General features: G+C 40.1%; 2 protein-coding genes across 6 annotated transcripts; one reads left to right on the forward strand and one right to left on the reverse strand.

The window, feature by feature from the left end:
- Positions 1 to 521: 521 nt before the first annotated feature.
- On the reverse strand, positions 522 to 13,619 carry cul2 (cullin 2). Of its 2 annotated transcripts, none has more exons than XM_071485697.1 (21): positions 13,397 to 13,619; positions 12,135 to 12,273; positions 11,602 to 11,704; positions 11,408 to 11,502; positions 9,174 to 9,279; positions 8,870 to 8,952; positions 8,434 to 8,530; positions 8,115 to 8,225; positions 5,949 to 6,111; positions 5,691 to 5,815; positions 5,161 to 5,268; positions 4,873 to 4,932; positions 4,646 to 4,774; positions 4,379 to 4,465; positions 4,078 to 4,230; positions 3,822 to 3,899; positions 3,668 to 3,734; positions 3,073 to 3,275; positions 2,729 to 2,830; positions 2,513 to 2,629; positions 522 to 1,324 (listed from the first exon to the last, which is right to left on the reverse strand). In XM_071485697.1, exons 2-21 carry the CDS (start codon positions 12,251 to 12,253, stop codon positions 1,193 to 1,195), a joined length of 2,238 nt encoding a protein of 745 aa, XP_071341798.1. In that variant the 5' UTR covers positions 12,254 to 12,273; positions 13,397 to 13,619; the 3' UTR covers positions 522 to 1,192. The 2 variants fall into 2 exon arrangements, with proteins under 2 accessions (XP_071341798.1, XP_071341799.1); XM_071485698.1 differs by lacking the exon at positions 13,397 to 13,619 and adding an exon at positions 12,912 to 13,303.
- Positions 13,620 to 14,050: 431 nt separating this feature from the next.
- LOC139625585 (cAMP-responsive element modulator-like) lies at positions 14,051 to 23,873 on the forward strand. Of its 4 annotated transcripts, none has more exons than XM_071485703.1 (6): positions 14,051 to 14,250; positions 14,858 to 15,006; positions 15,784 to 15,951; positions 16,363 to 16,509; positions 20,554 to 20,698; positions 23,044 to 23,873. In XM_071485703.1, exons 2-6 carry the CDS (start codon positions 14,910 to 14,912, stop codon positions 23,204 to 23,206), a joined length of 720 nt encoding a protein of 239 aa, XP_071341804.1. In that variant the 5' UTR covers positions 14,051 to 14,250; positions 14,858 to 14,909; the 3' UTR covers positions 23,207 to 23,873. The 4 variants fall into 4 exon arrangements, with proteins under 4 accessions (XP_071341804.1, XP_071341802.1, XP_071341803.1 ...); XM_071485701.1 differs by having other exon boundaries at positions 14,058 to 14,250; positions 16,363 to 16,527; XM_071485702.1 differs by having other exon boundaries at positions 14,062 to 14,250; positions 16,363 to 16,527; positions 22,607 to 23,186.
- Positions 23,874 to 24,074: the final 201 nt, after the last annotated feature.

Here is a 24,074-nt window from a genome sequence, read left to right on the forward strand (position 1 = left end):
AACACACTGTAGTATAGCTGCAAGCTGATGCATTTATGCTTTTAACTGTAACTCATACAGTGGAGGCCGCTGTATAAACCTGATGCCTGACAAAACAGTGTAACAGTTGAAAAACTATATGAAATGATAAAGAGGAGTCTTCATAGGAAAAACTATGATTGATGACAAATACATTGTATAAATAAACACTTAAATGTTCTTATATCTGTTTACAACTTATGGTGTGTTAGGAACAATTTTAATTGTTAATATACTGCTTAATAATGTTAAACAGGGAGCCTTAAAGTTAAGTGTTCAGGAGCTTCATGGCTCCTGTATGACAAAGGCATGGATGTTTGTAGTTTCAACACAATCCCATGATTTTAGTACATATCTAACAGACACGTGTTTTCTGGTCCACTCCACTTGTCAGAGTGCCTGTACCCCTTAACTAAAATATGTAGTGGTAAAGTTTCAGTATCACAATGTAAATTCAATGACAACAGCTGAAATGACACAAATATGGATCCATTTAACACATGTTTACATAAAACCCTTCAGTGTTTTATTTATTTATTTGACAAGCAGCAGGATCATGTTTGTCACACCTCATTTTTCTTTACATTTGAAAGTAGATACAATAGTCAGTATACCAGTTTTATTACAATATTTTTTTTTCCTAATTTCAGAACATTTAACAAAGAAAGAAAAATAAACACACAACAACTGCAAACGTGAGAAAAGAAAGCATGTTTTTTAATGTGAAGCCACCAATGTGTCATTGATGTCACAACTAACTCTCTCCCCAGTTTTTTTTTCCTTTATTTTCGGTCGACTAGTATGTTTATCAGCTCTTTCCTCTCAAACGGCCATAGGCATTTTCTTTTTGTCGTTTGACGCACAGGTGCGTGGCACTGGTGATGTTGTAAACAGCTTAAAATCAGAAGGTGGGTGGGGCTGGGAGGAGGGCCTTATGGGTGGTGGTGTCTGCTGGCTGTCTGACGTGACAAGATGACCACTCCTGTTCTCAAAGATGGAGGCACCAGTCCTGCTTCAGTCACCGTACAGGATCACGGCAGACAGCGACAGTCCAAAACCTAAATGAATGAATGAGCCTGCTTTGTTGTTTATTTCATGTTTTAAACCTGTATCTGGCGGTCAGTCACACAGGCGAGTGTTTGTGTGTAGGTGGCCCATGGCTCAGCTCCTCTGTCTATGCGACGTAGTTGTACTCGTCTGCTGAGGTCTGGCTTCGCTCTATGTACTGCTTGTCGATGAGCACCTCGATGCACTTCTTGATCATGCTGATACTCGGGTTGAACCTGGCTTTGGACTGATTGATGACCTGCACACAGGGAGGATTGAGAAACAGTAACTCTGAAGCTGGAAACAGGGATACGAGAATGCTGTCACATACCTGCTGCTGCTGAAATGATATCTGCAGAATGCATGTTTTTAATTTTTCTAATATGTAACTACTGCTTTTTTAGATTAAAAAACACATACAACAATTACTTTGTTGTGATCAGCAATGATGTAAACTACAGTTGAGCCCATCTCAGGCTATTAATTGGTGTCATTTTATTTAGAACATCTGTTGATGCTTTCTTGCACTAATCAAAAAGTTAATCAAAAATTAATCTACAACAATAGGGATGATGGGTTCATTCAAGTTATTTATCGAGCAACATCACTGAGATTCTACAGCCTAGCAAGCAGCTATGTGAGGCTGTACTTAGGCACAGCAGTGTTTGGAGCTAAACGCTAACATCAGCATGCTAACATACTCCTGATGACTAAACAGTTAACTGAAATAAAAACTCATTCACTGATCATGACAATAATTGTGAGAAGCAGCTTTAATGCTCCCAATACAATGTGAACCACGTAAATTCTATATATCTTACCATAATGTAGGAAAAGAATTTCAATGAGAATTCTGTAAACTTTAAAGGTACATTAACTCTAGTCTTCAAAAGTATGTGGTACAGAGGGGACACGATGAACATACTGTAAATATGCCTCTATCACAGTTGAAATCTGCATATACAGAGTGTGTGTGTTAGTGTGTGTGTGTGTTGTAGCTGTGAGCTGACAACGAGATGATACTTCGATTGCAAACGTGCTCCAACATGGTCCCTGGAGTGGACCCAGTCATAGCATCTTACCTCACCACCATGGAATTAACCACTCACATACACACTACATGGTTTTCTTTATATAGACTCATTCATGCACATGATCAGTTTCCTCTCCCCACACCTTCTGATATCGTGTTACTCTATATTGCTGTTAAAAGTGAGCCTTTGGTATATCAATGGGACAACCTGTTTTACTGCCCAGACTTCCAACAACCCTCCATTACAAACTTTATCCCTCCTCATTACCAAATTCCCAGTAAATCCCTCTGAAATGACAGTGAGTGGCATGTACCGCACACTATATTTCCCTGCTTGTCTTCACCAGCCCCTCAAATTATCAAGAAATCAAGTGGATCCACAAAAGGTCTGAAAATAAGATGACCTCCACCCACCTCCTGGATGAGGGCGTTGTGTCGGAGCACCTTGCGGGCCTTCATGATTCTCACTATAGCAGCTTGTAAATACATTTTGCGGTCCTCGTCAACGGCGCTCCTCGTCTGCTCCATTTCCTAAACATCAGACAGATGCGTGGCACGTTTTTAGATGTCAACATAGCCGTCAAACAACGTGAGAGAGGATTGAGAAGGATGGATAAGCATTTGTCTGACCTGTGGTGTGTCTTTCTGCATTGAGGTTGTAATCTTGAACTTTGTCCTTTTACTGGTGAAACTCATATTTAGTGAAAATGTGGACTCTGCTTCAATCTCCTCCTGTGGGCAGAGAGGAAGAGATGCTGTGTTCATATCGTCATCATTGCTTTCTCATGTCTGAAAAAGGAGCAATCTGCGGACTGTGGGGTAGGTAGGGATGGAAGTTTTATGGAATATAAACAGACATTTCACACAAATAAACAAACTTCAAACAAACACTTCAGACAAGATGAGAATCCAAGAGAGCTTCTTGTCAGACTCAGTTGTGGGATCTACTTCAAATTCCCCATGAGAGCTCAGACCTTCTGTGAGTCGTGGTTGAGCATCTTGACGTCCAGCAGGGACTTGATGGTCTTCTGTAGCTCCTTCTCGTTCATCTGGGTGCCGTCCTGCAGCTCCTTGTAGGTCACCGTTTGACTGTTGTTGAACGCCAGCAGCACAGCCATCTGGTAGGTAGTCACCATGGCAACATACGGCTTGGACAGGTAGTTCATTTTCACCTCACCTGTTGGTGAAGATAGGATACGGATGAATGGAAATCCATCTGCTGTCGCTCGTTATATAGTGTTGGGCCAATACTCGATAATATATAATGTACAATATACATTACTTATACCTGAAACATGAAATACTATAATATAATTACCTGAAATGTAATATTTATTAAAAATAAATTATATCATAAAAAACATTATAATTTATTTACATCCACCCCCTGCCAATAATATTGTTTATTGCAATATTAAATTTTGGAGCATAGATTAAACCTGCCTATGTGTAATACTGGTATTTTTGTTGTTATTCTGATGCATCACATCTAGTGCTCTACAGCTGCAGTCACGCGTTTTTACACTCAAATCTTGCGTAACTCATCTGACGTGTGTGTGTTTGTGTTACCTGTGCAGAGGTAGTGCAGCCAGGTCAACTTCCTCCCACTGAAGTGCTGATTATAGAACAACTCAAACTGTAAAAGGAGAATTTATTTTACTACATGCTCTGTATGAACCTCTGTGACTGACAACTCAGCTATGTCTCACAGCAGCAGACTCACCATCTGCACACTCTTCTCTAGTTCTTGAGGGATGGCGAATGTGGAGGAGGGGACGTGTGTGAGAGGCCAAGCTCCAGCCTGCAAAAACATTACACATTTATAGTGAAGAGACAAGCTGTGATTGGTGGAATCAGACCAGTCTGATGAAGCCAGGCTAAATACACTGATGCAGAAGTGGAGATATCAGCACATAAATTCTCAAACAAGCACAGCTTTCCTCTAATCTGTTGGTAAAAGCGAGGTGTGTCCTCTTCACCTGTAATACATAGATCTGGAAGCTGATGCCGAGGTCCACCACTGTCTCCTGCGTCTTGATGAAATTGTTGAACTTGTTGTTGAGGTCGGCACTCACGCTCATGTCTGTGTACATTCTGTGAAGTTTGCTCGTGAACTCGTAGCCGCACGCTTGCTGCAGGATTAGAAATGAGGATGAAGGAAGGGAGAGAGGAAGAGAGAGAGAGAGAGCGATAGGGAATGTCCCATGTTTCAGAAGCTGAGTGAAGGTACTGCCAGACATGACACAGGGCTTTGTTTATACTGTATAACTCTGGATTTACCTTTAGTTTGTTGATCATGGCTTCTTCTGAGTCCATTGACAATGATAAACCATGTATTAACCTCTTTGCTAGCATTCTGGCATAAAACTGTGGAAATCAAAGAAACAAACCGATTAATGCAGTGATGGACACATTTCTAAAGCTAGTTATTTTGGGGCTTTTGAGGAAACTAAAAATAGGCACACTATGAAATTATTTTAAGCTCAAACCAGCCCTCTAGTCAAGGTTGATACATCAGAATGCCTCAGATATTTTTTGTCACGTCACCTTTTGAAAGATGTCCTTGTCGTCTATGTACTTGAACACTGTGATGAAGCTGGTCAGTTTGTCCTCCACCTCATTCTCTGTCATTCCCTTTGCAGACTTCTTCAGCAGATTGTCACAGTATTTCGCCAGCTGCACCGAGACACCAGGAGGGACATGACCCAGTCACGGCACTGTGTACAATGCTGTGTGCTTAGTGTGAGTGTGTGTGTGTGTGTGTGTGTACTCACAAGTTCAGGGGCTTTACAGATGGACTTGGGCTCCCTGAAGTTCACCACAGACGTCAAAGCCTGAGAAAGAAAGAAAACAAATAAACAAGTTCAAATCATTTGACTGTGGAAAAAACACATTAACACCTATATCTAAATACATTTTCAACACATTTCTAACTGTAGTTTTGTAATTAGAGACAATATCCAGGGAACAGGGAACTTCCCAACAACATCACTTTTAACATCTAGTGACCGTTATGAGCATGTGGTTCAGTGAGGCAGCTGTTATCGTCTGGGCTTGAATACCTTATCGAGTGCACTCATGAAGTGCTGGTCTCCATTTAGAACTGTGTTAATGAGCTGAACAAATTTACTGTGAACCTCCAGCACCGACTCCACAAACAGGGTTGGCATCTAGAGTGATCAGAGGAGAGAGACAAAACTGGTGAAATGACATCTACAATAGTTAAAATACATAACCCAACCCTAACCCTGCATTTTTAAAACACAACACACGGCTGAGAACTACAACCGCTATGAAAAGAGTGACACAATAATATTATAATAATTCCTGAATGAACACTGAACAGATTTAAATGCCAAAGTTTCAGTAGCAATGTTTTATTATATCAAATTAAACTGTCCAATCAAGTTTCTTTCAAGTTTTGGTTTTGCAAAAACTAACTTGCTCAAAGCTAAGGAAATACAGGAGATGAAAACAACAGATATTTCATGCCCTAACAGGCATCAAGAAAAAAACATGTTTGTGGAAATGCATTTGCACAGTATGCACAAGTGCAGACATGCACGCAGGCACACACTGCTGCAGTACTAACGTTTTCCTGAGAGAGGTTACTGGTGCCTCGGATGCCCTCATTGTGGATATGAACCTGCAGCTCCTGGATCATGTGAGGCAGCCCGTTGGACACGGCCCGCAGCAGGGTGTACATGTTGGCCATGTCTGGACAAAACAACACGACAAGACATGCATTTCGATCTCAATTCAAAAGAGCAATGCGCGCACCGTGTGACTGTATGTATAATGATTTCCTTCACGCAAAAACAGATACATGCAGAAGGACACATAGGCTGACCGTCTCTCTTCTCCTGCCGAATAATGTTCTGGCACTCCCCGTGCAGGAACTGCAGGTGATCTGCCACCATCCTCTGCTGGCATTCATGGATGACTTTGGCGTAGGAGCTGGGGTGCAGGTACTTCCGACATCGCACTTCTTCGTCTTTCAATCGCCCCAAAACCTGGAGGATGAGAAAAGTGAGAAGAGAGGGGCAAAAAGAGTCAGTTCTGGTTTCACAGAAGATCCACGAATCAAATTCAACAGAAGGCCAACAATGCACTGCTTTTCAGTTTTTCAACTCTGCAGTGCATCACATCATATCACAGTAAAATGAACCACAACATACTGTTATATTCCCCCTTGATAATTGATAGATTTTTTTAGCAGACAGGGGAAAAGTGGTGGATTGATTTTCATAAAATGCCTTATTTTATTGGGAAACTTAAATTAGGCTCATTCAATGTAACGTGATACTGCACAGCGCTGACTTAATGTGATGCACGCTGGTTAGAAATCTTGATGTTACCATGACACATCACCTAAAAACTACACAGGAGCAAGGTGGCTGCAGTTTTCTGAGTCAGGCTGCAGTTTCTCTCCTGTAGCTGCACTGACAGGGAACCACCTCTGTGATGTCACCTATGTCCTAATTGGCTTAAGGCTTCACTGACACACATGATGTTTTTATTCCAAGAACTTCAGATCTGTTATCTCCTTACATTACTTCTCCAAAAGGTGATGCAGCTTATTTGATCTCCTCCTTCTGGCACCTCATTTTGAACACATGGGCACCAAAACTATAGTTTCCATTGCAGCAGAAAGCTGTAAGAGTTCGTTACTGTGAAAGAAGTCATGCCCTCATAGGTCAGATTTTTTATCCTTTAGATTACTTTTAATCCTGGCAACATGGTGGCCCTCGTTTTTTATTCTCAGTATAACTGAAAGCATTTTCCATATCACTTTTCCCACACACACCTTAATCCATCGCCCTCCATGTTTTCATAAAACTTTACTTAGATTTAACTTCATGTCAACTTGTGTTTGGTCTGAAGATGTTTTAGAACAGCGTATTTTTGGGAGAGTAAACAGTGTGATTAGGTGTTATAGTCCACCCCTGCACTAAGCAGCTGTTTACGTAGACCATCATGTCAGTCGAAGTTAGTTGAGGTCAAAAACTAATGTAAATTATATTATTATTATTATTATTATTATTATTGTTATCTTTTTATAAATTTCCAACCAAACAAGCAGAAGGATCCAGTCTCAGACAAAATGATTGTGACTGAATTTTCTCACACCATTAAGCAACCATCTAAACTTTTAATTTTTCTTATTTTTGTACTACTGATATGAATTGGTTCTAGAATTCATTCTCAGAATGACGAATTCTGAACAAACACTAAAAAATATAAAATCAAATTTTTTTTCCATTAATAACCAATTTGTGAAACAGGAACCCAGGTGCCTTATTGCTGCTTACAGCTTTAATTTGCTGCATGACAGCAGATGATATTTTTCTGTCTCCATATAGGTAGATTAGTAAGCAGTACCTGAGGATAACTAAATAAGAAGGGCAGACGCCTCCTCCCTACAGATGTGAACTGGGTCAGATAAGCAATTGTGTATGGAGGGAGTGGGTTGTCTATTCTGCTGCTCTTTCACAATCATATTACATATCAATCTTCATATTAAGTTGGTGTCACAGAGACAGAACAAACAGGAAGGCAAGGCACACTCCCATAATGCCCGGTGACGCTTTAATGATGATCCTGTTTACAGGCTGGAGGGATAAATCTCAGAGAAATCTGATTATTGCTGGTTTGAATGAATGAGAGAGAAAGAGTAGGTCAGGGCAGCTGGAGTTGCCCAGGGGTCTGTGATCTCAGCCTCGGCGGGTTAACAGTAGAGCTAATGCTCAGATTAAAACTCTTATGTCACCAGACTGACATGACCTGACAGTTTACACAAACACAGGCCCTGGGTGGACGTACACCCATCTGATGGATGCTGGCGTGTTAACGGACACACACACACAACACAGTCATCTGTAGCTAGATGCACAGTGTTAGTCATCATAAAGTCCAACCACAAGAAAAACAGCTGAGGCATATTTTACAAAAGCAAAGCAAAAATGACCAAAAAAAGTTAAAACCCCGGCTCATATGGCAGTCTGAGCGTACATACCTTCTCCATATACTGTGAGCAGTTGGACTCTTGCAGTAGATTGGAGGCTTCCTGTTTGTAATACTCTCCTGTTTTTGTCAGAAATGGCCCTTCGAAGATTTCCTGATAAAACTGCAACACAGGAAGAGGATGTGGTGCACATAGGATTTAGTATGCATGGATATACATAAACCTACATACAAGAATTCCTACTAAACATCTTGTGAATAATTCAAAACAATCAGTATTTGTGACTTTGGATTTTGACCTCATGGCTGTTCAAATTAGAAGAATAAATAGTCTGGGAATCAGATTGTTGGGTGAATATTTGCCGTCTCACCTTTAGTGGAAACTTCTTCTTGTACTGTTCAACATGAACAAAGGAGTTGATGACCCCATGGATTACCTTCTGGTTGGGGTTCTCACCACAACGATCACTGCAGGATGTTGAGAAAGCTGCTTTTAAACAAGATTATTTTACAGAATTACTGAGCACTGCATTTGTTAGCCTTGGTGGGTCACTGCTTCAAGAGTGGGTTCAACACTACAGCCAAATTAGATTACATGGCCAGACATTAACAGTGCGCAGGACTAGAAATCAGGCATAGCAATAATGATAACAAAAAAATACCAATTAATGAAAATTATATGAGCAGACCAAGTCCAAACTCATTAAATAACAGTGAAATGCAGAAAGACAGAACTATTAATTATGCATTCCAGATAAGGACTTCAGCAAATAACTTCCTGTGGCTCAGCTTTCATGAGAAACATACTTTTTGATTTCATTCAGCAACATCCGGATCAGGACAGCCTGAAGGGGCTCAATCATTAGCTTCCTCCACATATCTAGTGCCAACTGCAACAATGAATGAAAAGACAGCATGTCACAATAGTGCAGACAGTTATAGAGTAGTCACTGTAGGTGGGTGGTGTGAGGTGAAATCTTGACCTGAATACTGAATCTCGCTAATCTCTTGTTTTGTGTATACGCTCTTTTTACTTGTACCTAATACCCCTGGTGGACGTGTGAACATGAAGGAAATATGTTCAAACCAGCGTGAGTTCATCAGTCAGTACCTCTCCAATCTCCATGAGCGGCTCATTCATGTCCACTCCCCCGTATCCGTACTGTAGGTCTGCTTCTGTGAGTTTGTTCTTCTTGATGAACTGAGTGTTGAGATACCTAAACCAAGTGGGGAGGGGGATAAGATACCAATTGCATTTTAAGGAGTTGAAGTAGATATCATCTAATGTCTAATGTGTGGGGGTGTTTCATGAAACACCAATACCACAACAGCGCAACAACGCAGTAGCATTGACTTCATTCACCCACACAGGCTGTGTGAGATGATTCTCTGGTTACTCTAATGGTCACTCACTCACTCTGTGGAAATGTAATGTCAAGTTAGTCACTAAATAACAAGACTGTTCAGGATGCCTGAGCCATTAGAGAACAGAGAAATGATTTTTGGAAAAGATTTCATTCATGAACATCAGTGTTTTTACCACACACCAAGCATTCACCGGAGACCCCCGTTATATTCACAAGTTTTTATGTTTTTTTTTGTTTTTTTTGTTTTTTGTTTTAGAGTTATTAAATGGCAACTACTTTGAGGCACTCTGCTCTGTGAAGAATATACCCAGCGGGCATTGGCATTCATGTTTTTTGACCCAACATTACCACCAAGCCTGTGTATAAGAGATTACCTGATACAAATACTCCTGATTAAATTCCACAGTTAGATTTTTTTTTTTAACTGGTCAAACACAGGTAACTAATACCCATATGTAAGATTAAACTGCCTAATAATGGGCCAACAGATTAAAATTACATATATATTGAATATATATTAACAGTTAACCAAAAGTCTGTGTTACATGAAAGGAGTTGACCAGACCTGAAAATCAGCGGCCATCACACACTCATGTCTGCAGCTCTATGGAGCACCTCAGCACATTGTTTTGGTTTTACAGCCCACACACTCACCGTGGAGTTGTGTCTCACTGCTCTTATTAACCCTCTGTAGGCAGTGGTTTCCGAGAAAAAGACTCTGATAAACCCACTGTGCACAACCTGCCCAGTACCAAATGGCAGGCACACCAAGTTATCCTGTTGGCTGGTAAACACGGTCAGTGACATTCCTACTGAAAGTGTGTTTCCACCTTACTCCAGAGAAGCCAGGAGTAAGTCAGCAGCAGGACAACTACGAAACAGACTGACACTCACATTCTGAAGGTTGTCATCACACTGATCTATGCAGGCTGCTTCAGTCCACCTTAAATGATGTGTAGTTTTCACAGCTGCACCATCTGCCTCTATCAGCGGTTGGGAAATCAAACACAGCTTGATTTCTCTCATACACTGAAGCTTTGACAAGCGTAATACACCAGCATCAAGTGTTGAATGACGACCACTACATATATCATGGCTGGTGTTCAGCACCACTAGCTCTGAAACCTGGAGAGCAGAACTGTGATCGAAGGTTTCAACAGTCTCATCCGATCTGTTCAGGATAATAAGCAACAGTCTTCTATATTAAGAACCAAACACTACTATGTCACTACTAAAGCCAAGAGCCACGCTTTCTCTCTGGCTCATGCTGACATAATAAATTACAAAGGCATATGTATGCACGGTCAGTCTGGTCGGAAGTATAAATAAAAATAGATCTGAAAGCTCTCCAAGGGAGTATTGATTTAGAATGAATCAGGACACGCCAAATGCCTGTTGGCACTTCACACCATGCTTTTCAAGGTGATACTTTAAGTTAACAAAAACTGTCGGCTGGAATATTGTAGCGTGTGATACAATTGATACACTCTGCATCTAAGCACTCTAACACACCAAGACAACTTCAAAGAATTGCTTAGACCTGACAAAGACAGCCACCCATGTCACCTCATATCTGCTGTTAACAGTTATATTTGAACACAACACACTGACTACAGTCAACAGCCAGTGCACCACACACATTTATGTACATTCCACACTTGGTAGCCTTAATTTGTTCTTCAAAAATATTAAGAGACAAAGAAACAAATCAGCCAATCATTTCCATACCATTGTTAATTTAAGAAAACAGTGTCATCACAATCTCAGACAATAAACTGAGATGTCTGATTAAAGAAATGAAACTGCTACTTTAAAGTTCTGCTTTACTTTGCACTACTTTCAGCTTGTTGTTTGAAGCGGAGGAGAAAAAAAAACAACACACAGACTAAACAGTGAATCAGCCTATTGAATCACTGATATCAAACACTACATCATCATATCAAACGTGAAACAAAGACCATAAAGGCAGGAATGTTACCTGTACAAGCAGTCCATGTAGTCAGCTCCTTTGCTGTACTCGTCCCAGTATCTGTGGTACATCACTAAAACCTTCTCCTCTGATTCCAGGACTTTCTGAAATACACATAAGCATGACAGGTGTTAGGGAAGCAGCATAATTCAGGACACTTTTTTTTTTTTGCCAGCCACTGGAGAGCTTTTGCGAGTGCTTACCTTGTACAACTGACGAACATGATTCTCAAGAAACACCTTGGTCTCTGTGTACAATTTTTCACCCAGAGGCTCTGGGTATGCAACGCACAAGGCATAAATGTCACTGGTGTCCAAGGTCAGGATAAATAAAAATAAAAAGCATTTCAATTTGCATAGATATTCAAATTAAATTTTTTAAGATGTAATATGTAAGTAATATTGGATACAGCATTTTATAAGTTACTGATTCCCTAAAAATACATTAATAGTTCAATACTGCCTGAGTGAACAACTCTTCATTTCATACTAACATTGAACATATTTCATGTTACTGTTTGAAAAACCGATTAAAATTAACTATCTAAACTTTAAACGTGTCTGGTTTAGCCAGATTTGGCATTTAAAGTCAAATTCATTAAACTTTATGCAAGCAAACAACTTGTTTTATTGTACTGAGTAGATGTGTGACTTCCTGTCCACAGCCCTGAACTGAAAATGTGCAATCTCGCTGCTGTAGGTTAAATTTTAATATGGAGCAAGTTGTCCGAGGATACGAGAACCGATCATTCCACGTGGCTCTCTCCACATAGTCAAGCATCACAACAGCCTTGATTGTCGTCAGTAGCTTGTTCCATGTCTCGTCGAAATCCACCACCCGTGGCTTTAAGGACATTGTACAGTTTCTCTTTCAGCCTGACAGAAAAAGAAACGAATGAATACATGAGTGACAAAAAGGAATTTAAAAAATAAATAAATTGCTCAGTTCTTGGTTTCAGTTTTCTTTTCAATCTATTATCTTGTGACATCCACCCTCCCATTCTGCAGTTGGCTAGTTAAAGTAAACATAATAAACTACAAGAAAGGATTACATATAAGGAGTGAACAAAGAATAAACAAGAAAAGACACCTTGGCACAGTGACTATGACTTTCAAATTATTTGTATGTAGCCCTTGACACAAAATATATAGCAATTGAGAAATTATTGTAAACTTGTTGTTTTATCAATTTAGAAAAATAAATGTAACAATATGGTGATCTGAAAGTAGCATTAAGCAAGAGTTACTTTACTCCACAGCTGTCAGGACATAGGACAGAACAGAAATGAGTCTAATGATAAATAGCCTGCTTCAAACCGCTACTCACATTACTATGGTAGCAACAGATGAGATAAACATTGTGCTCAAGTTCATAGAGGTAATTCCAACGTTCATCGACAGTGAACACATTGGGATAAATGTCAGGTATCAATACTATGAAATATACCATGCAAGACTGCCACATATGATAATATCTCAACTTCCATATGGATGTCAGAAGAGTCACAGATCACCTGCAAGTAGGAGAAACTAGGCCCTGTGTTGTTTCTCGTCATTCATACCAGTTGATTTCACGTAAGAGAAAACATTGCAACATCATCATTCACACTTTTTCTGGCAAGCCACTTCACATATGCCGATATCCGTCTTTCAAAAGGAAGTGTTAACGTTACTAACTTAACAGTCTTCTTACAGTCACGATAAAGGCAGCTAAGTTAAGGATACTGGCTTACGGGATGCCAACCCCAAAATAGGCTGGCTAGCTAAAAGGCTAACTAGCTTCTAGCTAGCATGCTACTTCTTCCTGCTCAAGTCCCAGTAATTTCAAGGCACCAGCTAGCAACTAGCAGGAAGCTAACGATAGCTCAGCTACCGCTAGCAAATGGTCATCTTATTTGCAATTTCCCCACATTTGCAGTGACAGCTCGGCAAAAGATGGTACTGTTGTTAAACAAAACAGGTTACTGAGGTCAAGTGGGGACTTTTGAATAATACGTACCTCTGTACGGTATTTACTTGTTAAAAAACTCAAGTTTCGCCGCTGTCACAGGCTTGGTTTGTCTCACTTACAGGTCTTCCCTACCTCTTGGATTATACCAATGTATCACACGGGGGTATATTATGAACAATCTTAAATTACGCGTAAGGTTTTTTGCTTTACGCGGTCTCCATAAAGTGTCTTTGGGAGATTTTCGATTTGAAGCAGTGTATGCGATATTTATATGTACCGATGAGAACAAGAGCAAAGGCACTCGGATTCAAGCTATGAACACCCACACATTCATGGTATCGTCTAAAACTACGGAAACCTCTTAGGGATTTTGTATTAAAAACATAACCACAGACGTTCTGAAGATTTGTCTGAATTTAATGTCTGGTCCGGTAAAGAAAGGGAAAATATTTTCCACTCAGTGAAATTATACACTTCATAAATATCTGCAGTGATTCATAAAGCAGCTGTTAAAGTTTTCCACTGAAATCTCCTTCCATAATTTGACACAATCTTGACTGTTGTGGGAGAGAAATATCAATCAAAATTTGAAAGTCGTACGCAAATAAGTGAGTGAATGTTGTTTTTAAAACACAGGAACATTAAAAACAGTAAGCGGATACCCGAAATATTGAATCATATTAGCATCCTCACTAAGCAGCAAGAGTCGAAGAAAAATCAGCCAATCAGAATCGTCGAAGAAATTACTGCCTAACGTTCCTTGAAATTAGCCAAGATTTTAAATAATGCTAAATACAGACACAATTTGTGGCAATTTATGAGTCTGTTAATAACTGAAACTGAGTTTTCTTGTTTGCCTTTTTCCCGATCGTCACTCAAGCTAACGCAACAGGTAAAGCATAGTCGACCTGAGTAAAACGGAGAGGGAGTAAAGCCAGCTGTTTACTAACAAGTTTACTGACAAAGATAGCTAGCTAGTCATTATGTAGAATTTAAACACGGGATAGCTAAATATCAGTTTCATCATCATCATCATTATTATTAATATAAATGTCAACATATTTAGCAAATTGTTAGCTGTTAGTTTTGTTAAAGTACTTGACTAACAGGGGAGAAAACCTTCATTGTTGGATCTAACAGCATCTGTTAACATAAAATACCCCCCACAAAAAACAGTCATACAATTTTGTCCTTCTGACAAACTACAGTCATGTCAGGCATCAGCAGTATGTGCTTGTAAACCAAACGCCCCCACCCTGTTTAAGTACTCAGGCAAAACAGAGAAGTGCTTCATAAATTGCGGGAACTGGTTGAGTCATTATGCCGGAGTGACCAGTTCAATTTGTTGTTTAAACTTCTTAAAGATATTGGTAAGAGGAGAATTAAGAGATGGCATATCAGATAGTGGCAGCTCAGTAGCATCTCCAATTTAATATTCTGACTGTATCTAACATTGCCTTTCTTCTCAGCTAAAACCAACCCCAACTCTTACTGTCTTTATTTACAAAGGTGAAAGCAGCGTTAACACCCTGATCAGCAGCCCCTGACAGTGCCTGTCAGAATGAACCAAGTGAAGATGGAAGAGAAATACCAGCCGTGTGCACCTGTGCCTTGCATGCGTGCACCTATGTACCAGGAAACCAGCTACAACCAGTCCTGTAAGCATGTCTGAAAGCACATGCACTAGCACCATTTCTCTAGTTACTGTGACAACGACCACCTCCTCTACTACTAATAATGGTACCACTACTACAGATGCAGCAGTTTATACTCTTATTAATAGTTCTATCAATACCACTGCAAGCAATGATAATAACAAACAGGTAGACTAATTAACATGAAAACTCTATAGAAAGTGACTTTACTTGAAATAACTTATAGCTGCATTCATTGATTTTTGACCACTAGAGGACAGAGAAACATTAGCTTACATATATACACGGCCACCACCACCACCTCACTGGCTTATAAAGTTGTTATGGCTAATATGTTCCTAAGCAGTTGTCTGTGTTAACATCCAGCAGACACGGAGCAACATTATCATCCATTACAGTAATTTCTGTGTCCACCACATGGATGTCGGTCCAATATTCACTCTCCTTTTAGCTCTGTTTTGATCTTAACTACCCCTGAGGGAAATACCTGCTGTAGGTCTGTAGATTTGAAAATGTGCAACCAGCCAATGATCTGTATCTGCTTTTTGGTACTAGTAAACTATTTAATATGTCAAGAGAACAGTCTCAAAGCTATGACAGCATGTGGCAAAAACAGACAACCTATATCAGAAAAGTAGTCTCAAGATGACACTAACAAACAGGGTTACACTATGATGGACATATCATTATATATGCGGATGACAGATAACACAGGTTGTGCAGTTAAATAGCCTAATCTATTAACATGTATTTGGCTTTTTCACACGTTTACCCTTCCAGTTAAGTTTTTTCAAGGAGAGCCTGTCAACTTCCTGCCTGAGGGGACTCAGGCCGTGCCTTCTATGGCCATGACCAGCACACAAATACCAGAGCCTCCACCAAGCACCTTTCAATACTACGGGGAGACGCTGAATTACATGCAGCATTATTGTATGCCTTCATTGCCAGGTAACTCTTTATTTTCAGACTGTGTATATTGTAAAGGCATTAGAACAAACACAGTTGCAGCATGGTGCTCAACAGCTAGTGTCACAACAATAGGGTCTTGAGTGTAGTCCTCTAGATGGAGTTGGCCTCTTCTTTTTCTGTCTGTGTAGTGTCCTCTGGGTGCTGTAGTAAATTCCCCACAAAAAGCCTTTTCAGGGCAAGTATACTTGTGTCTTTGCCCATAACCAAGACAATGGTCTCAGAGCTTTATCTTACAATTGATACATAATCTCTTTTTGTGAAAAGTGTAGTGTTTATACATAAAAAGAGTGTAGAAACTTTGTTGTTGCCATAATAATTATAAAAAAGCCTGACCTATTATTGTGTATTTGGTAACCTTACGTTGTACCCACAAAATTGGATTTTTTCAAGGAGGTCCCGTCAAGTTTCTGCATGAGGGGACACAGAAAATGCTGTCTATGTCCAAGACCAGCACTCAAACACTACAGCCTCTGCCAAGCGCCCCTGTGTCCACCGCTGTGTACAACAGGGAGACGGTGGATGGCCATCAGATGACTAGTAAGCCCCCAGTGCCAGGTAACACCCGATTCTCAGACCGATGCAAAAGACATGTTAGTACGGGTGGCAAACAGACCAGACTTCCTGTATCATCTCTGTAAACATCAGATAGAAATTATTATAGCTACTGATATAAAACTAAATCAACCTTCAGGGTAGAGAGACAGCCACTAAATCACACTGAAAGGCTGACACATGGGCAAGACCATTGTTTATCCCACCTCCTAGAAACATCAGAGCTAATTTATTGATCCCACTGTGCATTTGCTTTGCAACTTACCACCTGCTATAATAGTGGCAGAAATGTCTTGTGGAGATGCTGCTAAGATATTCATAACCCATTAAATAGGAGGGTCAAATTTACCAACTGTGTTCGTCTTGGCAAGGTGAAGAATTTCTTCCTGATTCTTGTTGCAGGCCAGCAACATTCATAGAGTCAGTATTATACAAAATAAGGTAAACACATAAAATAATTTGGAAATGAAATTGTAAACCAAATCACATAAAGACAGAGCCAAGTAAGAAGTTTTGTAAGGGTTAGACTGGTAGGATTGTAAATAAGTAAATTAGTGTATTTACTTTAGTACTGTGCTTAAGTGCAAGTTTGAGGTGTTTGTACTTTAACTGAGTATTTCCACTTTATGCAACTTTATACTTCAGAAGGATATGTTGTGTTGTTTACTTCACTACATTTATTTGACACCTACATATAGTCATGAGTTACTTTTTGCATACAAAACACATGAGCTTATAAAGTATGATGCATTTCTATAGATAAAACTACCTAACAGTCAAGTTACATAACGATATAGGATGTAATAGCACAACACTCATAGAGGCTGTTAGCACTTTTACTTTTAAATTGTTGAATTACATTTTGGTAGACACAGTTTTTAACATTCTCAGTGCAGGAATTGTACTTGTACAGATCTGAATACTTCCTCCACCACTGTCTCACTGTCTTCTTAAATGGTTGAGACATTATGCTGAAAATACACAAACAAAACAGTACGTCATCATATTCCCTTAACAGAGCTCGAGTCCTCCTCTCACCCCTGTGATACCTGCAGAGGGAGCCAGCTCCTTTAGCTTTCAGTGTGAGGTGAATCAGCTGAGAGATGATGTTTTGCTGTGATAGTGAATAAATATAGTGCATTCGGAAAGTATACAGTTTTTTTTTGTTTTTTGTTTTTTTACATTTTTTGTGTTGCAGTTTTATGCTAAAATCAAAAAGTCTACAAAACCCCATAATGACAAAGTGAAGACAATTTTATAGATTTTTGCCAATTTTATTAAAAAGGAAAAACAGAAATATCACATTACATCACGTTCCTTTTTAATACATTTGCAAACATTTCTAAAATTCTGTTTTCACTTTGTCATTACGGATTACTGAATGTAGATTGATGAGGGAAAAAACAAAACAATTCAAAACAACAAATACTTTAGCACAAGACTGCAACATAACAAAATGTGGAAAAATTGAAGGGGTCTGATGCACTGCATACACTGTATACATACACACTGTGGTAATAAAGTACCATTTTTACAGTGACTTTTACCCAGATATACCATTGAAAATGTTATTACACAACAAAACTTTCATTATAAAAAAGGTTTGTAGAAGGCTGTACTGCCTGTCCATTTTCAATAAGCCATATCTCCAGTGTTGTGCTCCAGTCTAGCTGAAGTAAATTCCTTCCCAAAGACAAACAGCAGAGCCCCTGACTCATAGTGCTGTGTCGAGGAGAGAGCAAACCATACTGTTGACATCAGGAGGCCAGTGATGTCATGCTGATGTCAATGCCTCTAATTGTAAATTGCACACATAGCCTCGCTGTTTGCTGTGGTAACATTTCAGTCTGATAGAAGACTCTGAAGGGGACACTTTCTCTCGGAAAAGCTGGGAGTGGATATAGTATGGCTGTAACTGGGGATGAGACAGAAACAGGTATGTTTGCTATCATCTGCTCTACTGCCAGACCTTTTAACATTCATGTTACGTTGAAATACTCATTTGTGAATCTCATAAAGTACAGTCAGTGATTATTAATGTTAGCAATCCATGTGGGGAAATCCACTTAATTCAGGAGTATTGGAATTAAAAAGTTATTGTGAGCTTGGCTTTTCAGACCTTACACGTGTATTTATGTTTTTCAGTGAATTTTTCCCACACTACCATTATAATACGCAACAGTTCCTCGAAATAACACCATGAGCTGGCTCCTCTAAAAAAGTAGCACAGGATCAGTTGAAATATTAGTCTAATTTTCCACAGTCAGCTGCAACAAGCTTAGTTCAATAAGAAACATTCTTACTGGCCCTGCTTGTCTCCTCTCTCTCTCTCTCTCTCTCTCTCTCTCTCTCTCTCTCTCTCTCTCTCTCTTTCTCTCTCTCTATCTCCACGCCTGGTGCCTCTCTCACTCTCTCTCTCTCCATGCCTGGTGTCTCTCTCTCTCTCTCTCTCTCTCTCTCTCTCTCCATGCCTGGTGCCTCTCTCGCTCTCTCTCTCTCCATGCCTGGTGCCCCCCCCCTCTCTCTCTCTCACTCTCTTTCTCCCTTGGTGAAATGCCTCAGTGCTCTGCCCACTCACAGCACATAGCAGCAGTAGCTGACGTCACTGCTTTTCCTGGAACAGGCCCCCAGCAGCGACATGTAAATGTGAACCAGTGAATGCGATGTACATTGACGTCAGTCGCTGGCCGTGCTGTGATAATATGCCGTTCCTTTTGTGATTCCAACATGTCACAGAATTCCTTATTAGCGTATTATAATATGAGTGGCAGTGAGTTCTGCTGGCACTGAGCAAACAGTGAACAGAAGGAGAAGTAGATAAGAATTGCACCATCTCTAACTCTCTACTTCTTTCTTTCTCAGTGCCAAACACACATTCGATAAGATTTTGTCCCATGGACCTTTACATCAAAATATGTTGTTGATTCAGTTTGGAGGAGGAGAGCTGTATAGCTCTGGGGAGATAAAAGAAGAGGGAATTAAATGTCAAATTCAGTCACTTATAGTATCATAATTATTATCTATTTAACACAGCCTCATATGCAACACTGCATTACACAGAAATAATGGACGCACCTGTGATAGATAAAACCTCTGAAAATCAGTTTAAACTACAGTGAGTTTACAGTGACTTTTGCTTGGACTCACAGAATCTCAGAGAATGAGAGAACAGTCATTTGGAAAAGGTTGACAGAAGCTAAAGGATTATTTAGGCTGTTAGTTTTATCTCTCTTGAAATCGAAAATTGTAGAGACGCTGAATGACGTGCAGCAGATGTTTGTGCTGTAAACTTGAACTAGTTATAATGTAGGTGTTTATATATATGTTATATGTTCAGACGTTGTACCTGGAATCTGCTGGAGTCTTTCTCCCAGTTTGGGGGTCACAGCCCCCAGTGCTCCGATTACCACTGGCAACACTGTTGCCTTTACTTTCCACATCTTTTCTAGCTAGACCCATTTACACTGATGAGTAAAAGTGTTAATGGGATATTGGGGACACATGTAAAAAATCTTTTTAATTCATATAAAATTTTTACTATAACACAATATACTGTATCTCAAATTACTGCCTCTTGCCAAAAGTAGCATGGTAAGGTTAGCACAAACTGATATAACCTTCTGAACTGTTTGAATAGGACGAACACTGAAACACATTTTAAAATCCATACAAATCTATTCATTTGCAAGCACTGGTTGTGAAGTTTAATATATTGTTTAGTATATTGTGAAGTTTAATATATTGCTTTTACTGCACCTGAAACAGTAATATAACTTGATTTACAGCTTCTGACCAGTGACTTGCTGTTTACACAGTTGATTACTTAATAGGTGGGCACAACAGATGTTTCCTAGCAACAAATTCTTACAAATCACCAAAGTCTTTACAATCAAGGCAGTACTTTAGTTTAGTGCAACCCAGTTTAGTAAATCACTAGTTTGAAACTGGCTAGTTTAGTAGTTCCTCAGGAAGGATGTTATGCACAAGCTTTGTAATGGATTTGTAATGGACTGGTTTTGTGTCTCCCAGGTTCCACAGGTGACATGACCGCCTGCCAGCTGCATAAACCCAGCTCCAGCCTCCCCCAGGGGGTGGAAGGGGCCAGTGCGCATAGCTCCACCAAACCCGCAGCGGACGCCTTACAGAAGAGAGAGCTCCGCTTGATGAAGAACAGGTAGAGAGGACCGTTCACTCTCACGAACCTGGACATTAGACCGATCAATCAGCCAAACCGATATTAGCAGATATCATCAGCTGATATTAGCTGCTTGTAATTAATGTGAAATTGCAGCACACTATGCCAAAAATAAGTTGGAGGAATTTTAAAGCATAGGTCGTTATTTTGGGAAAATTGCTACTTAGCTTTCTTGCTGAGCGCTACATGAGATTAAGATTGATCCTGCTCCCTTGTCTACACTAAAGGAAGGCGGAGCCAAGCCCTGATTATCTTAACGTAGCATAACACCAGAGACACACTGGATGCGTGGTGTGTGCATAGCAGCTGCCATTGCTGATCTGCTGCAGAAAAACATGTGCGTGTGTTCACACCGGCTGTGTGTCTGCTCCGTCGCTGCTACTGCAGCTCTATCTGTCCACACAGAGTTTGCAGGATACTTGAATGTTGGATTTCTCTTCATTTTTTATGAATTTCTGATTTATTTTTTGACAGTAAATGCCTCTTAAACACTACTGTCTCCACATGCAGCTGCTAAAATGGTTAAAAAAAACCTATGACATGTTTCCTATGACAGATTCAGCCTAGACAGAGACTATAGTGAGTTTTGTGTGATATTGCTGGTATGATGTCAAAATGACTGTCAACAGGTCTTTTCTCTGTCTGTTTGTGTGGGTCACACATGAAGCATAGCCGAGACGGTGAACCTCTAGATCACACGATGCAGCCACGATGTGTCTCACAAGCATCTCACGCAGGCAGTGTGTCCGCTCTAATCCATTAAAATTGGCACCAAAATGAAAACCAAGACGTTCCATAGCTGCCGTGCACACGCGGCGCCTCCAGTGTGTCTCTGGCCTAAAGACTGGGAGCAGGGAGCGCACCTACCAGCACCTCAAGCTATATCTTTGTTACATGGTTTTTCCAACAGAGAGCAGTAACAAGTAGATTTTTCAGATGTAAACTGTCCCACACATTCTTCCAAAAACACATCTAAAGGGTTCCTTACCAAAAATGTTTACAGAAAAAATGAACATTGGCCTGTGTATTTGTTGGAACTCCCAAATGTTAATATTGGTCTGACTCTAGTGGACATATTCACTGTAACGCTTGGAGATGTTCTTCCAACGTCTTTCTGCTGTGCTTACTGTGTGATACACAAACACCTGGCAAATACCAAATGACGCTGAATGACAATCACTGCATGTCATAATAAGATCCACAAGCCTGTCATCACTCCACTGCACGGCTCTCCTCCATCCAGAGTCTTAAGCTGCTAATTCTCAGGTTGCCTGCCCACTATCTGCTCTGTACCGTACAGTATGTTTGGAGTGAGGAGTGAGTTGGCTGATATGATCAACCATTAGGACATTGAAAGTAGTTCAGTTTTTTACGTGGATAAGTCTGATTGGTGAGCAAAACTGATTACCTGCTGCTTTTACTGCGCTTTTGCTTTTGCTGGCTGTCTGTAGAAAACTTTGTGCTTAGTTTGTGTTTGCTGTAAACAACCTTGTGTCGCTACTGAAGCTGACTCCTACTTTTCTTGGATGCATGTTCCCTGTCCTCCCACATGATGATTTTACATGATGATCAGTCACAACTGCATCATAATGCCTGTTTATCTTTTTGGATGTTACTTCAGTTCATGACATCCTCCTCCTTGGGTTCATCTTCTCTCGTGTGAAGTCCCATTCCGAAGGCATTTAAATATCACAAACATGTTCATGATCACCCTCATCCAAACATCCTGTGTCCACATGAGAAAAGCTTTTGCATGTTTTGTAATGTGAGATCTCTTTCCCCTTTTGGTGCAAACTGATTTATGGATAGAATGAGTTCTCTGTTGTATCTGGGAGAAGAGCCAAGTTGTGAAGGCTTCTTTTTCATGGAAGCTGTTGTTGCCTACAGGGAGGCCGCCCGGGAGTGTCGACGAAAGAAGAAGGAATATGTCAAATGCCTTGAAAACCGCGTGGCCGTGCTCGAAAATCAAAACAAGACTCTGATTGAGGAGCTTAGAGCCTTAAAGGACATCTATCGCCACAAAGTCGAGTGATTCCCCAGACTAGGGGAGGAAGCACGATTGTGTGGAGCTGTGCTGTCTGCTTCTGTGGGGTGTCTTGAAGACTCCAGTTTTGCTTACACAGACACACACACACAAACACTCACATGAACACACACTTGCACAAAACACTCCTTGTCCTTGCTGTTAAACGTGTTTACATGATGATGTCAATGTTTCTGGCTCTGAATTATCCATGCACCACAACCAGGAAATCCACGAGCCTTGTTTCAGGTCAGGGTTATTGTCAGGGAGTATTACGAGGAGCTTGTGTCCCTCTGCACAGGGAGGCTGCCAGAGCATGCAGGAGGAGAAGGAAGGAATTTGTGGCCCACCTGCTGAGTCGCAATGCCTTACTGGAGATGGAGAATCAGACACTGAAGGCTCAGCTGCTGAAGTTGAAAAAGCTGAATATCCAAATGCAGAACCCAGATCTGTTTTCACTTTAACCGCACTGCATTTCACATTCCATAATGATTAGTTTTATAATTTGGATCGATTAATAATATATGTCAGTTGAAAGCCTTTGTGATGGTCTGTTTTACTATGGATGTTTGTTCTGGGAAATGCTGTCATAAACCAAAATGTTCAAAGGGAATCTGATAATTAGGGTTTTATTTAATTCTACTTCAGAAATCCCGATGCAAGCACACTAACAGGAATTGACACCCACTGCATTTCTCCTTCATATTAAACATAGAGACCTACTAGGCTCTGCTGTGCATCTCTACAAAGACTTTTCTGCTTCTGACCTGTGGCATCAATATTTATTTGGGCAAGTTACCCTAAATTTTTACAGTTTGGAATACAAGTGCATAGATTGTACAAAAAAAAGAAAAAAAAGAATTTGTCTTAATATGAATATGTGTATATTTGTATTAATGTACTATTTTAATTCACTTTGTTTCATCTCAGTACTCGATACTTGGCTGAATTTAGAAGTGTTTGTGTAACTCATTTATTTTAATAACAAATTTGATGCTGACGTCCAGCTTTTTAACTTCAGTGTTGGTGTTTTATTTCTATGCTGTAACACATGAGCTGACCACACCATATTTAAAGGTCTTAGACACATATTCTTAAAGTGTGTTTGCCTCAATAAAGTTCTTGCTTGTCTCTCTATGTTGTTTTCACGGACACACACACACTGTACACATTGTTCAGACAGGAGAAGCCCCTTCATGAGTAGTTTGTAAAACAAGTGAGCTCATTTGTTATTAACTTGTAGCTTGAGAGGGAATCGTAAGAAATACACTTTTACCTTGAATTAATCAAGCAGTCACCAATGTAAAAGCTCCATTATGAGAGTCTGATAAA

This window comes from Trachinotus anak, unplaced genomic scaffold (genome assembly GCF_046630095.1).
Source record: "Trachinotus anak isolate AG129_WGS33_773 ecotype Australia unplaced genomic scaffold, CSIRO_AGI_Tana_v1 ptg000009l, whole genome shotgun sequence".
Lineage (NCBI taxonomy): Eukaryota > Metazoa > Chordata > Actinopteri > Carangiformes > Carangidae > Trachinotus > Trachinotus anak.